The sequence below is a fragment of the Sipha flava genome, unplaced genomic scaffold (assembly GCF_003268045.1).
Source record: "Sipha flava isolate LNK unplaced genomic scaffold, YSA_version1 36_pilon_pilon, whole genome shotgun sequence".
Lineage (NCBI taxonomy): Eukaryota > Metazoa > Arthropoda > Insecta > Hemiptera > Aphididae > Sipha > Sipha flava.
The window spans coordinates 1,582,914-1,598,273 of NW_020273076.1; the positions used below are offsets into that span (position 1 = coordinate 1,582,914).

The 15,360-nt window shown below is 29.2% G+C and overlaps 2 protein-coding genes across 2 annotated transcripts in view; both read left to right on the plus strand.

The window, feature by feature from the left end:
- Window positions 1-790, plus strand: part of LOC112687990 (cuticle protein 19-like) — a 1,313-nt gene extending 523 nt beyond the window's left edge. Inside the window, exon 3 of the mRNA XM_025561002.1 lies at window positions 730-790. Coding sequence (XP_025416787.1) covers window positions 730-790 — 61 coding nt within the window. The remainder of the gene's footprint in view (window positions 1-729) is intronic.
- A 1,518-nt stretch (window positions 791-2,308) lies between these two features.
- LOC112687992 (jerky protein homolog-like) lies at window positions 2,309-2,818 on the plus strand. Its single transcript, XM_025561003.1, has one exon. It carries the CDS (start codon window positions 2,309-2,311, stop codon window positions 2,816-2,818), a length of 510 nt encoding a protein of 169 aa, XP_025416788.1.
- The last annotated feature ends 12,542 nt before the right edge of the window (window positions 2,819-15,360 follow it).

Below are 15,360 nucleotides of genomic sequence, written 5' to 3' on the forward strand. Positions count from 1 at the left end.
CATAATTCCTCTTCGACATCTTTCTTCCTTTTTTCGGATACTTTTGAGCCATTTTGTTCATATTGAGCCTTGGTTTCAAAGTATTTGTATTGGCATATCTAAATGTCAATGGATACCATAAATATTTATGTATTTATTTCGTAAATATATATATAATATAAATTTGTATTACTGAATATTATGCAGTTATTATTTATTTATTTTTATTTTAACTTTTCTGGATTCTTATACTGAGTATAAATGGTTGTATTCATGAGCTATAAAATATTTAGGCCATGACATTTTCACATATTATAGCCAAGTTTATCATTGAGGTTAATATAAGTTCTACTTCAATATTTAAAATATATATTAGATAGCTTTATGTTCAGACCTCTAATGTTACATTATAACAAATTTGATAACGAACTTGATATTTAAATTTGATTATTTTGGTCATATTAATTTTGTAACTTTATAATTTTACTTTTACAATGATAAAACAGTTGTCAATTTAGAAATATTAAATAATAATTGTCTTTTGTAATACACTTTTTTTATTTACACATTAGATGTTTAAAAAATTTAGATTATAATAAAAAAATAATAATCTAAATTATATTAATAATTTATACAATTTGTTAAAAATAATATAATTTATTATAAACTATATATGTATAAACAATTTGAAGGATGACTTTTCCCGAAAAATAAAATTTATTTTGTAATTACTTAAAAACTTCTTTATAGAAATCGTATCGTTTTAATTGATATATTCTGGTTACCTCAATTTGAATACACTCTCAATTGACTACTTGTTATTCAGTTATTCAAAACTTATTACCTAATACACATAAGGGATGAAAGTTGTATATTGCTTTGTTATTCAGTTTCCAGATGAACTTATTGAAAATAATGACCATCTATGTTTAAGTTATTGTGATTTGTTTTCAACTAATGTTGCGTCATATGCTGTCCTGAGTTTTTTGATACAAATGATTGAGAATAAATATTTATTAATATGTCTGTTATTTCTGAAATTCAAACTTTAAATGTTAAACAAATAGCACTGTATAAAATGATGTAAATTTTTAATAAAATAAATGTTACAAAATATATTACGTTTTTTACATCAACGAGCACGATTATCGAGTTTTAACTTATTGACATGAAACTCAATATATATAGGTTATAGCTTTATCGCTCTCAATAATATATAATTAGTAAATAGTTTTGAAATTAAATAAGAACGAAAAAAACAATGTAAGAACCTTATGTTCATAAGATAAGGGTTTTATTTTAATAAAACACTCGTAAATAAATATTTCATTGTTTTTTTAAAAAATAAATCTACGTTTTAATATTTTCGATTTTTTAAATTTTTTTACAAGTATTCCGTTACCAATATAAAACAATTTTTAAAAATGAAAAAATTTAATTTTCATATTTGTTATAGTATGAATAAATTATGCATTTCATTGATGAAAAATAATATTATAAATAACATAGTTATAATTAAAATGATTTATTTTCTATTTATTTATTTTTTTTCATTATAAAATAATTAGGTGATTATATTTTTTTAACATAAAGAGTCATAATAAACTAAATAATAAAAAAGGTAACATTTTATTTATCGAAAAAAATAACTGATAATTCGTAATAAATAGTTTTCATTATTCGAAAAACCATATAAGTTCATATTACATCGAGTTCCTCATATACGGTATCGTGCGAACAAATATTTAATAATGCAGCGTAGACTTTAAATACATTCATTGAAACTTTTATACTTTCCACGCACAAATATGCAATGATATCGTGTGTACCACTTCAATCAACCGGTTTCGAGAAAATAAAAATATACACTTAGGGGACCTAGCTATATTTGGAAGGGATACAAGATGTGTGATATTTGATATAAATAGTGCGACAGTGTGCAGACAAGACACCAGTATTTGTTATCGATTTAATTGATGCAATCAACTAGCACTGAACGCATCAAACAGTCTAAAATGACCGCAAAAGTAAGACCAAAAAATCATCATTATACAGTAGAGCCTCGATAGTCCGGACCCCCGATAATCCGGTGAACGCGGTAATCCGGACGGCAAAATTCCGTTTGTTCGTAAATAGATTTTACGAGAATTCCCGGAACCCAATTAATCTATGCATAAGATATTGTTATCGACAAATACAATTTCGTCATTTTTTTTACCTACTGTTCCTAGTAAAGACTAATATGTACATATGTAGGTAATAAATCGATGCCCGATGGTCAGTTCGTTTACTTCTTTCTTGTCGAGTGGTTATTATTCTTGTTTGTACAATGGCTCCTCGTAAACACGTAACTTTAACTTTAGATCAAAAAATTGAAATAATTAAACTAATGGAAAATGGCCAGAACTATGGTATGATTGCTGAGAAGTACGGAATAGGTAAATCGACTGTTGGTGACATAAAAAAAAATAAAGAAAAAATTATGAAGTTTGTCAGCACAACTGAACGTGGTCCAGGCACACGTAAAACTTTAAAAGAACCGGAAAATCTTGTTCTCGAAAATGCTTTATTTATATGGTTTATGCAACAGCGGAGACGACATATTCCGATAAGTGGTGAAATAATTTGCGAAAAAGCACGTTTATTTCACCGTGAAATAACAAAGCAGGAAGATGGCTTCACTGCTAGTAGAGGTTGGCTAGACAATTTTAAACATCGTCATGGTATTAGGCGCCTTAAAATAACGGGTGAGAAACTTTCATGTGACGAAGCATCAATCGAACCATTTCGAAATGAGTTGCAGCGAGTCATAAATGAAAACAATTTGGACCTAGAATAAATTTATAACGCTGATGAATCCGGTTTATTCTGGCGAATGTTACCAGAGCATACATTGACATCAAGTCATGAGAAAAACGCCCCTGGAAGAAAAATGATTAAAGCTAGAATAATATTCATGCCTTGTGCTAATGCAAGTGGAACACATAAATTGCCTTTACTCGTCATTGGGACTGCACAAAAACCACGTGCGTTTAAATCAGTTAACCTTCCCGTATACTATCGTGGACAAAAAAATGCTTGGGCCACTCGTGTTTTATTTTTAGACTGGTTTCAAAAACAATTTGTTCCTGTAGTTTGTGAGCACCTTTTAAATGTAAATTTACCTCCAAAAGCTTTATTATTGTTGGATAATTGCCCTGGACATCCATCAGCAGAAGAATTACGTAGTGATGATGGCAACATTTTTGCAATGTTTTTACCCCCTAATACTACAGCGCTTATTCAACCGATGGATCAAAATGTAATTCAGAATATTAAATTAAACTATCGTAAGTCTCTCTTAGTCAATGTTCTTGCTGATCCGGTGCATGGTGAAAACCTTATTGATGCTCTAAAGGCCATAAATTTAAAAGACGCAGTTTTTAGTCTTGTAAATTGTTGGAAATTGGTCCCGCCAATGCTCATAAAGAAATCGTGGAAACACTTGCTTCCTTTCCAAACAGAAAATAAAATCGACGAAGTTGTTGAAATTAATGACATTCAAATTTCTACACTTATAAACCAGATACAGAAAACATGTACGAATAAAATGTCTGATTCTCAAGCACAGGAATGGGCTTGCCGTGGCGCAGACGAAGATTTAGCGAATCATGAAATCTTAACTGATGATCAAATTCTACAAATTGCAGCAAAAGAGGATGATATTGACGACGAGGACGAAAGTGGCTCAATTAGTACAAGTAAAGTTTCTCCTTCAGAAGCTGTGAATGCACTGAATACTGTATTGCAATGGGCGGAAGATGAGAACATGGATAGCACTGATATTTTGTTGGTACGTCGATTAAGAGAACTCGCTTTTGAAATGAAAATTAAAAGTACTATTCAGAAAAAAATTACCGATTATTATACTTAAATTCTACATATTTTAAACATTTTTTTTTTTTGTAATTCATTAGTTTAGTTTTAATTTAAGTTGTTTATTATTCTTATAATTTAAAATGCAATAAATATAAAGATGGTGAAATTAAAAATAAAATCTTAGTCATTTGAGTAGGTAATCTTGAGAAACCTCCGGTAATCCGGAAAAATCGGTAATCCGGACGATGCTCGGTCTGAATTCGTCCGGATTATCGAGGCTCTACTGTATTTGGACTTGTTAATAACTTCGATCATCCAGTTGGATAATCTCTGTCAAACAGTGAACAGGGTCTCTACAGGACCATAATATCTTTGGACACTTTGGCAGATCTGCAACGCAGATGTGATCGAAAACATATTTTAGCCACGCGCGCAGCTGCGTCTCTTGATCGTATCGGTCGTATTTTGTTTCAGCTGATCATCCTCGCCACTTACGCAGCCGTTGCTGTGGCCCAGTACGCTGTACCTGCTTACAGTCCCGCGGCCTACCCTGCGCCCAAGGCTTACGCGCCCGAGCTCACTTACCCGCCGATCCCGTACAGCTTCGAGTATTTCGTGAACGACCCGAGCACGTACGACGTGAAGAGCCAAGCCGAGTACAGCGACGGCAAGACGGTGAAAGGATACTACAGCCTGGTCGAGGCTGACGGCACCAAGAGGATCGTCGAGTACACCGCCGACGATTACGGTTTCAACGCCGAAGTCAAGAAGGAAGGCTCTCCATCTTATGCACCCGCCAACAAGCCCGCGTCAGCGTACAAACCATACAAGACGTACAAATACTACGATCACTTCATCTTCATTTCAATACCCATAAGCTGTTCACGTCATCTATACATTTGTTTTGTTAATATACATTTTATCAACAATATACATTCGTAATATATTATTATTGTTATTCGTCCTACCGACGCGTGTGTTTCGTTATAAGTATCATCGTCTGCAATTATCATTAAAAGCCGTGTTTGTAAAGACCTAAATATTTTACACCGCCATTAGGGTTATTGTTCGATTATCGTAAGTGGGTGATTTTTTTTTAGTGCTTGTTACAATTCAAGATCAGAGCTTACATTCTTAATAGTGATTAATTCGGTTATACATCGTGTGAATGAATTCTTGTAGTAATGAAAATTGTACACTACGTATGCTCAGACAAATGTGAGTGTATTGGTTTTATATTTTTGCTTCATACCTACCGCTTATAGTTCACATTTAAACAAAGTACTAAGTTTTAAGTTAATATACTTAAATTAAACTTAACTACATGGTAAATGTAAAATGGGACCGTACTTACGTGTTATGTCACCATTTCGAGTCCTTGGAACTCCATTATCAGTTCCACGACAAAATTTCCCGGTTATATTAACTCGGTCAAATCTAAATATTCCTCATCAAAATATTCTGAGAAAAAATACCCCATAAAAACAGAACTCTAATTTAATTAACTATGTTCAATTTTAAAATGGAAAATATTTAATGAAATAAAATTATGTACTGTTGATTATAAATAATTATAATTAATAATAGTTTTCTCCTATCCTAAAACAAGAAAACTCAATCGTTTGATTATTAATTAATTTTTAATTAATAATTATATTAAACTTCAATATAATTACTTTTAATACCTATACTTCTACCTTTTATTTTGGTTAAGGGACATGGGTCTTTGGATCTTTGATTTTACCCATTTGTAGAATTTTCTGGTCCCTTATCATGTCAACACACTTACGTACGTGAAGTTGGCCCACCCTTTTTCACGGATTAACTTGAAACCTATACCAATATTTTGCGAGTTATTTGCGAGAATTTGCGAGTAAGCCGTTTGCGAGTTATAATTAAAAAACAGAAGGGTGGACAAACTTCACGTAGCCCTTCCAAGTCGCCCAAGAACTTCAAAACCGATACCAAACGATGCGTCTTTATTTGTGAGAATTTGCGAGTCTATTTTCAAAATTTGCGAGTTCACCCCTTAACTACAAATTCCATTTTCCTACCGTGAAGTTAGCCCACCCAAGTTGCCCTAGAATTTCAAAATTGATACCAAACAATGCGTATATATTTGCGAGAATTTGCGAGTTCATTTTCAAAATCTGCGAGTAAGCCATTTGCGAATTATATTTAAAAAGCAGAAGGGTAGGCCAACTTCACGTAGCCCCTCCAAGTCGCCCTAGAACTTCAAAACCGATACCAAACGATGCGTCTTTATTTGCGAGAATTTGCGAGTTCATTTACAAAATTTGCGAGTAAGCCGTTTGCGAATTATATTTAAAAAACAGAAGGGTGGGCTAACTTCACGTAGCCTTTCCAAATGGCCCAAGAATTTCAAAATTATTTAAAATTTTTAATTTTATTCAAATTATTTCCAATTTTATAATTTTCAGATTATGGAATTAAATTATTATTATGGAATCTTAAAAAATTATTTTATCTGCTAATTCATTTTTACGAAAGGATCAGTGGCGGCTCGTGTGCTCGTGCACCTACCCAAACTCCAAAAAAAATTTAAAACATAAACCATAATAATACAACTAAATACCTGTAGTATTATTAAGATTATTTTTCAAAATTTAAATTCAGAATAGAATGAAAATAATATAATATTTAGATTGGGTTATTCCAAAGGCCACACGAGCAGGCGGTTGTCCGCGACAGAACAGTATCGGGGTGTGTGTGTGTGTGTGTGTTATAGCGGTGCAGTAGTGCACATTATTGCTGTGCACATTTGTACAATGTAAAAACTAAAACAAGTTAAAAAAAACAATACGCGTTATAATGGAATTGATGTGCACATTTATTTCTGTGCACATAACCAATTAAAATGTTTTCAGCGAATTATTTTCGACGTCGCCGCGTCGGTATCAGCATTATAATTTATTTTTAATCTCATTTGTTTATTATATTCTGATTATCGACTAATAATGTTAGTCATTATCTTAAATTCAAAACAACAATCGTATGTCTATTTACCATCGACCACCGACGTAAAAAAAACAAAAAACAAAAAACTTTTAACGTTGTATATATAATATTTTTTATAATTTTACCGGATGTGCTCTACATCATTAAAAATTCACGAGCCGCCACAGGGAAGAATATAATTTTAATTCTAAAATTGTGATCAAATTAAAATTACCTATTTCTTACATATGAATCTTATTTTCCCTTTTTTATACATAACCAATCCATATTGTTGTGATACTTTAAAATGTTTGTCAAATGATAATTCCTAATTCACAAGGATTTTCGAGGGAAGTTTTGACACCCTGAAGTCAATAATTTCTGAAAAAATAATTGGTTTCAGGTACTCATATTATATAACCTTAACAAATTGCAGAAGTGTGTTAGAATAACTAAATATGTATGCCAATGGTTCATTTTGCATGTCAGTTCTTTTTGGAAAATATAATTATCATTATATTTTGTGGTTTAAGGATTTTCAATTTAATTGATCAACAAAATATATAGGAACACCAATTTATTAATGGAGAATAATTTATTTTAAACTATGTAATGTGCAATATCTAGTTCTTGTATTAATAACAACTTCAGTTTCTGGTAAACCTTTTTATTTTAAAAATTGTTTTAAACCTAATTTATTTTAGGTTAATCTTATATATCTATTAAATTACCAAAATTATAAAATAATAGTCATACATTTTTATAGTTAAAAATGCATAAAAATTGATTTAATATTTAAGGCATGAAAATTGGATAAAAAAATGTTCTTAAGATTTTCTTTGTCATAAAATAAAATTATAACGGAAAGTTATAAAAAGATTACATTAGCTTCAACAAATTAAATGTTTTCTTCCAGCCATTTTTAATAATAAAGTTAATAAATTATTAAGATATTTAATAAAATTATGTTTCTATTACAAAATAATGTCTCATAAAAGAAATCAAAATTAAATTTTTGTACAATTTTTGCACTCTAATTAACAGTTCATATGGTAAACACAACACTAAAGAGCTAAATCACTAAAATGAACTGTTATTAATTTATATCATACACGAGTATATTATAAATATGAGTAAAATACATACTATCGGATATATTTAAATAAAATAAAAATAATTACAATTTATACCCCATGCCATTGTTATGTAACTTATATATGTTTAAAATAGAAATAGGTAGTATGTTTGCAGTATGCCTTAGTATAAATTTAACAATGATGTTGGAATTTCCAACAATTATTGAATTAATCATATGTTCAAATAAAAATTGTGAGAAATATCCATCGGTAATTGAACGTCCTAAAGCTACATTACATATGAAACTACCAACGGTTAAATCCAAGAATTGCAGCAATTTATTAATAAACGTCTTTCCGTGGAGAAACTTGCATGTTTGCACAATAAAAACGCTTTCATCAAACTGCACTGGATTTCAGAATATTGAATCGAATATTTCGCCAATACTTATTTTTATTGGCATATAATATATAATATATAATATATGTTTTGGAAAGGTATGATTATCTTATTAATAACTTAATTACTTATCGTAGGACAACATTTTGAATATACCTAATATTTTTTCAGGTGAAAACGTTGAACACAGCAATGATGCAGGATATACATTAGATTTAAAACTATGTGATAATCCAAAAACCATATTTCTTAATGAAAAGTCGTATGAACTTCGTGGAGTAACACATTTTCACGGAGGGAATAATAATATAAGAAATTCTGTAGACACAACATACGTGAAAAGATGTAATGAACATTGGGAGTTATTTGATGACCTAAAAAAAAACCAATACCTGTCAAAGAAACTACTAAAGTTTTATGCGAAATAATGTATACGATATAAAAACTTGTCAGTAGAATTTTAATTTTTAAGTCAAATTTTTGTATGTAAATTGAATATAAATAATTACAAAAAATTTAAAAATAGAAATATGTAGTAAAAAAGGTGATTTTTCATATTTTTTAATAATTAATACTCTTTTATTATTATAAAACAAGGGAAATAATAAATAAATTGTATATATAATATGTAGTTATGCTTATTGTCATTTAAATCTATGGCACGATTTTTGAAGTGCAATATAACGTCAATGAACCTATAAGAATAATTCTTATAGGTTAGGTTAGGTTAGGTTAGTCAATTATTGACTGCTGGTTTTCTTCCTGATATCGTTCATAATATCGTTGACGAATTATTATTTTATAGAATTATATCTCTAAAAATTTTTCAAAAGAGAAAACAAAATGAAAAATTTACAAAAACACTGCCCCACTTAAAAGTTCCAAAAGTAAACACAATATTGAAGAACTCAATGATTGAAATAAACTGTTATAAGTTTATATAATATTATATGTAATATACAAGTATATTTTAAATACGAGTAAAATACATACTATCGGATATTTCTTAAGAAAATAAAAATAATTACAATTTTTATCCCACGCCATTGTTATCTAACAAATATAAGTTTAAAATAGAAATAGTGTGTTATCAATATGCCTTTGTATAAATAATAATAATACAATTATGAATATAATGATGTAAGAGATTCTGTTTTTTCTGTTTTTTAAATATAATTCGCAAACGGCTTACTCGCAAATTTTGAAAATGAACTCGCAAATTCTCGCAAATAACTATAGGTTTCAAGTTAATCCGTGAAAAAGGGTGGGCCAACTTCACGTACGTAACACACTTTTGTACAGTCACACGATTAGCTATTAGAATTAAAGACTGGATGCCGTTAGATCCATAACTAGTTCTTGGATATTAATTTAATTTGAGTATGTTAATTTTATATAGTACTTCAAAAAAAATATTTTTAGTTTTATTTTACATTCAAATACATACTATTACGATTAATAAATATTTAAAAAAAAAAAAAAAAATGCTTATCAAATCAGGTATACTTTTGACCAAAACTTTCATATTAAAAGTAAAGTTTTGAACTAATATTTATTTAATTATTAAGATATTTTGAATGGAATATTTTAGCTTAAATATTATTATTTCGAGGATATTTTGTGTCACAGTCTATAACACTGTTTACCGTCCACCCTGGTTAATATGTTACACGTTATAACTGAATGTATTGTATTTGATTTGTAAATAAATAATTAATGAATGTAACTATAAGTGAGCATTTTCCATTGATTTATACAATATCATTAACAGTGTATTTTAATTATAGATTCATATAATTCTTCATCTCATTAATCTTCTTGTCGCTACTCCAATTTGCAAAACTTTAATTTTGTTAGTTCTTAAACTTCGAAAAAATTAAGTCATTGATACATCCAATACGAAAATACAGATTTTATAAAAAAAAAAATTATTTTTACTCTTTCCTTTATTAAATCAGTAATTGGGTTAACTCCAGGAACATGGAAATACCGAAATTTTACTGTCAAATTGATGATAACTTCTTTAGAAACTTATTCATTGTACAAAATATTATTTTCACCATGATATTTTTTACGTCCTACACTTTAAATTATATATATATATTTGTGAATGTATGTGATTTTTAAAATGTTACATCGAATTTTATTTGTACGTATGAGTACCCGTGGATGACTCATTTACAAGTGTTGATTACTTTTTTTATTTCAACTCTATACGCATAAATAATTTACAACATGCGTTATTTAAGAAATATTTAATATAGTGAATAAAATATATTGAATTGTGTATTATTTAAACACATTTTAATTCATTCTATTGAAAATGTTCATCGTTTTTAGTTCGCAGTCATTGTATTCAAATAACTTTCTCGGAGTGAATTTTTATTATACATATTCATTTTGAAAAACTATATTATATTATATTATTTGTCTTTATTGGTGCGTCTGCATTAGTAAACCCAACGTACGGCTGTGCCACGAGTAATTTCCCTTATCTATCAATTCGGTAGATGATGATATGAACTATTGTTATTTATTTTCATTAGACCAATACGGCAATGCAACAATATTAATCATCCGTCCTTTTATCTCACCTAACGGAGAAGTTTCACCCCGTTTTTATATTACATTCATTACTTCCTTATTGTTTACCACCATTTTTTTATTACATCCTATACCTCCTTATTGTTTACCACCATTACCGTAATTTCTACTAGGTATATGCTGAGATCTTAGTAGTTCATTGCTATACAAACCATATTTTATTATTATCGATTTTTTTAATATTCATGTATACTGATTTTTTTTTTTTTTATTATTTTAATATAGAAATAAATTATTCACGACAAATTTTATATTTTATCACATATTACAAACACTACATGGCAATGTAATCAATAAAAATAAACATAACGCATTTAATAATGTAAATTAAATAATTATAGTAATTATTATTTTCTTGCTTTTAAGACTTAATTAGGTGTATGCAGAACTAGTGAAACGTGTCTAAGCGAATCGATTGCAACACACGTATACAGCACTTTATATTTTGTACATAATTTATTAGTTAATAAAACTGAAAAATATTGAATTAATGTCATTCTTAATAAGCATTACATTCATAATCGTTATTCCAAGACCGTTACAAATACTAATGTAGTGAATAAAAAAATAATATATCAGTGAAACATTAATTTCTTCTTTAATTCTAGTCAAATCATTGGGTTAACTATAATGGTGTTAAAACAATATGCATAGTGTGATGTGTTATTATCACGTAAAAATACCTACTCAAGTAAATACTCATTTTATCGATTCGACTCTGACTCCTTATTTTTAAATAAACATAAAAGATATTTGAATTTCGTATAACATTTACTATTGTGGTGTAGGTATGGTAGAAATTATTTGTATTGTACAGTATACATATTTCAGACGACACAAAAATAACAAACAGTATCAGTATAATAAAATATGTTTCGATTAACTGTTAGCAAAAATATTTATGCAACTAATTATTAATTTCATGGCTAACGGAATCCATGTATAATATTTATTTATGTTCAATGCACATTCTGTGATAACAAAATGGTTTTTTCCTCTGTTGTTAAACGAATTTTTTGTCGTTAGATTATATTAAAGCGTACCGTCGTTATTTATTTCAAAAAAGTTTTGAACTATTATTGATCAATAAATAAATCTATTAATCTACAGTTTAGTATCAGTTTGATTAGTATCAATAACTTATATAATTATTAAAATCCCGTTTTTTTTGTTTTTGTTTTTATCGTAGCATGGTTATTATTACAAGTAACGGTTTAGTATACAAATCAATTATTAAATTATTATCAAATTATCATGAGTGATAACTGTCATATTTAGCAATTACAATATTGTTATTTTAAACTAGGAAAATATTGTTTTGCTTCATTACGAGTATGTTCTGTCACATACATTACTCCGTATTTTATGAATGACAGTGAACAATTTTTTCAAATACAAAAATTATATTGCGCGATAACGTAAAAATTAAGATCAGAATGATGTTGACATGTGTTCATATTGCTTTTACGCAAAACTACAGCGCAGGTATTCTTCAAGACACAGTTTGTAAATCTAAAACAGGAGCAAATGATAAAAGAACATTTGTAATGAAATAACCGTAATACATAATTACGGGGAAAGTGGTGGGCGTACGTAGGTTTGAAAATATTTTGTTTATATTATTTACTAATAATAAATGATAATATGGTACGTCGAAATTTCCATAACAATATGTCCACGAGTTATATAAGTCTACGTGTGTGCTTGTTACTATATAAAAAAAGAAAATAATAATAATAATGAAAAAATGATAGTAACAAATTTTACCATAATATTTTGATGAGCAAACAAATGAATAATAATTATTACGGTACAATATTATTATTATAATAAACTACGATAGGTACCTACTTTACTTTCTCTTCAGTAAACAATTCAGTGCACAAGAGGATTGTCGTTTAATATGCACAATTGTGTGTAATTAATTGCGGCGAATTAAAACAATAACGATAATTAATAAATTAATATAATGTGTCGTAATATCGATACACGCATTCGGGAGATCTGTGAAGGCGACGTTGCCACCGACTGTTGAATTATATTACGTTTTCTAACGATTGTTGTAATTCGATCGTACCGTGGTGTCGTTTGGATAACGAGAACAGTATTACTATTACCACGGGATATTAATTATCATGCTGGTTGGTTTATGATCGAGTTGATTAGAAATTGAAGAAATACAATGCGTACCGCACACGTATATCATAACTAGGGCTGCATTTTGTAATAATCAAAAATTAGTAAAATTTATTGCAGTATTCCACTAAAAAATACCAAATATTGCGCTTAAAAAATTAAAAACTGTACAAAAAAAAATAACATTTCGTTATAATTCGTAAAACTTGATTTTTTTTTACGAAATACTACAAAATGTTTAAACTCTAAGCAATATAAAAAATATTTTACTCGAAAAAATATAGAACATCGCACTAAAAGGGTATTTTTTTTTGTGTTCAAACTTCCATTTTTTTTTGAAAAAAAAAATAGTGGAAAAACTGTTTGATTTTCAAAATATTTCAGAAAAATAAAAAAACATGATCACATAAAAGTCTCGGACTGACTGAAGAGCAGTCTGTCAAATAATCACGTTTCACAAATTATCTTAAACGTGTTAAAGAAAATCTCATGTATATAGATTGTAAATACGACAAATCCAATAATCCCAGTAGGACACGACCTATACGATTTTAAAAATAATCAAACTATCGTGACGATTAAAAATACAATAATATTAATACAACAATGAATCATATGCTTCCAACCAAAAGTAATTGAAAAATTCATCTGAAAATGGATAAAGTCAACAGAATTGCAATTAAAACGAAAAAATTCCGAAAATTGCGAAAAATTGCGATTCATAGGTTTAGATTACGGTTCCTACCGACACACGCATCGTACTCGTAACTTGCTTGGAAATAAATCGGTGAAGTTAAAGAAAAGTTGTAAACGCAAAAACATCCGCGCCCCAAATCGTAACGCCATACGTTATCCGTTGGTACGCGTATCGTACCGACGTCGGTTTCGTCATTAATAATAAAGGAAACGGATTTATATGTAAATACATATTTTTATTAAAACGAGATATTTAAGATTCGATAAGAAATGTTCATGATTTAAATCATTCCTATTAATATGATGCTACTTTTATTTTACATATTTTTACATATTTCACTAATTTGTAAATATTTTTAAACATATTTTATCATTTCATCATTTATACGTCATCTTCGTACAAAAGTACAAGAAATTATTTCAAATTTAGATACAGTAACTTTTATCGCTATTTGAAAAGCTCAAAATATTATGCAAAATGAAACATTGAAAACTAATTTAATTTTCATATCAATGAATTTTAGTTTTATTGCAGATACATTTACAAAATTAGAAACAAATATATGTCCTTAAATGAAAGTAAACAAATTGTCGAATCAACGATTGCAAAATGAAAACTCATAAGCGAACCAATAGGAGACGACGTAAAAAAGAAAATTCATGCTATTACAGAAAAAAATTCCAGGCTATATTGATTTTATATCAATCAATGACATAATGAGTGGCAGAAACCCTTCTAAAAATTTGGAATTATTATTATGCGCTTCAAATATGCTTTAATCAACCGATGTAGGTTGATGTGGAACGATAATCTTGCCGCTTTAAAAATATTTTCAGATCTAATAGGCGACATTTAATACTTGATAATTTAAAAGATATTGTAATAATTCAATGCAACAAATGATTTTGATAATTTAATAATTATAATTTTTTTTTTTTTTTATTAAATTTTTTTCCTACATATTTGGATGTTTTAGCACATATTTTATAAATTATACTTACATACATATGTACATATTTCTGTATTTTTATTACATATAAATCCGTTCCCTCGTCATTATTAATTACGGCCGGTTTATAAGGACACGCAGTAGCGATTTTATTCCTTAACCTTTCGTCCATATTTACATTCTTAATTACAAGGCGCGCGCGTTGTTTAGCCGCGATCCGTTGCGTTGCGTTGTTGCTTTTCGGACCGTAAACAACATCATTATGCGCACAATATTAGCGAGCGGCGCGGCGAGCGCCCGTGAAACGTCTCCCCGGGGCGATCCGCGGCGTGTCGCACGTAATAATTGGGGTTGGAAACAACACGTGCATCGAAACAAATGAAATCGCGGTGACAACGGCGACGCAGCGTGTACGGCTTACGCGCAGTAGTAATTCACGCGCACTCGACCTATATATAGATACGAATATTGTATGAAAAACCTGTTGTTTGGGAGTGGTTTTCGAATGCGTTGGACCAGTTTACCAGGTGAAGGTTCTTTCGCGTACGCCACTGTGCGCGTGCGTGTTTGTTTGCTCTTGTTATATTTATTTTTTTTTTTTCCTTCATCATTCATTCTTTTACGCCGTATTAGTATTTTCGCACACCCACGTACGGCGTGTGCACACCGCGGGGGGGATTAATCTCAATTGATAACCCCCAAA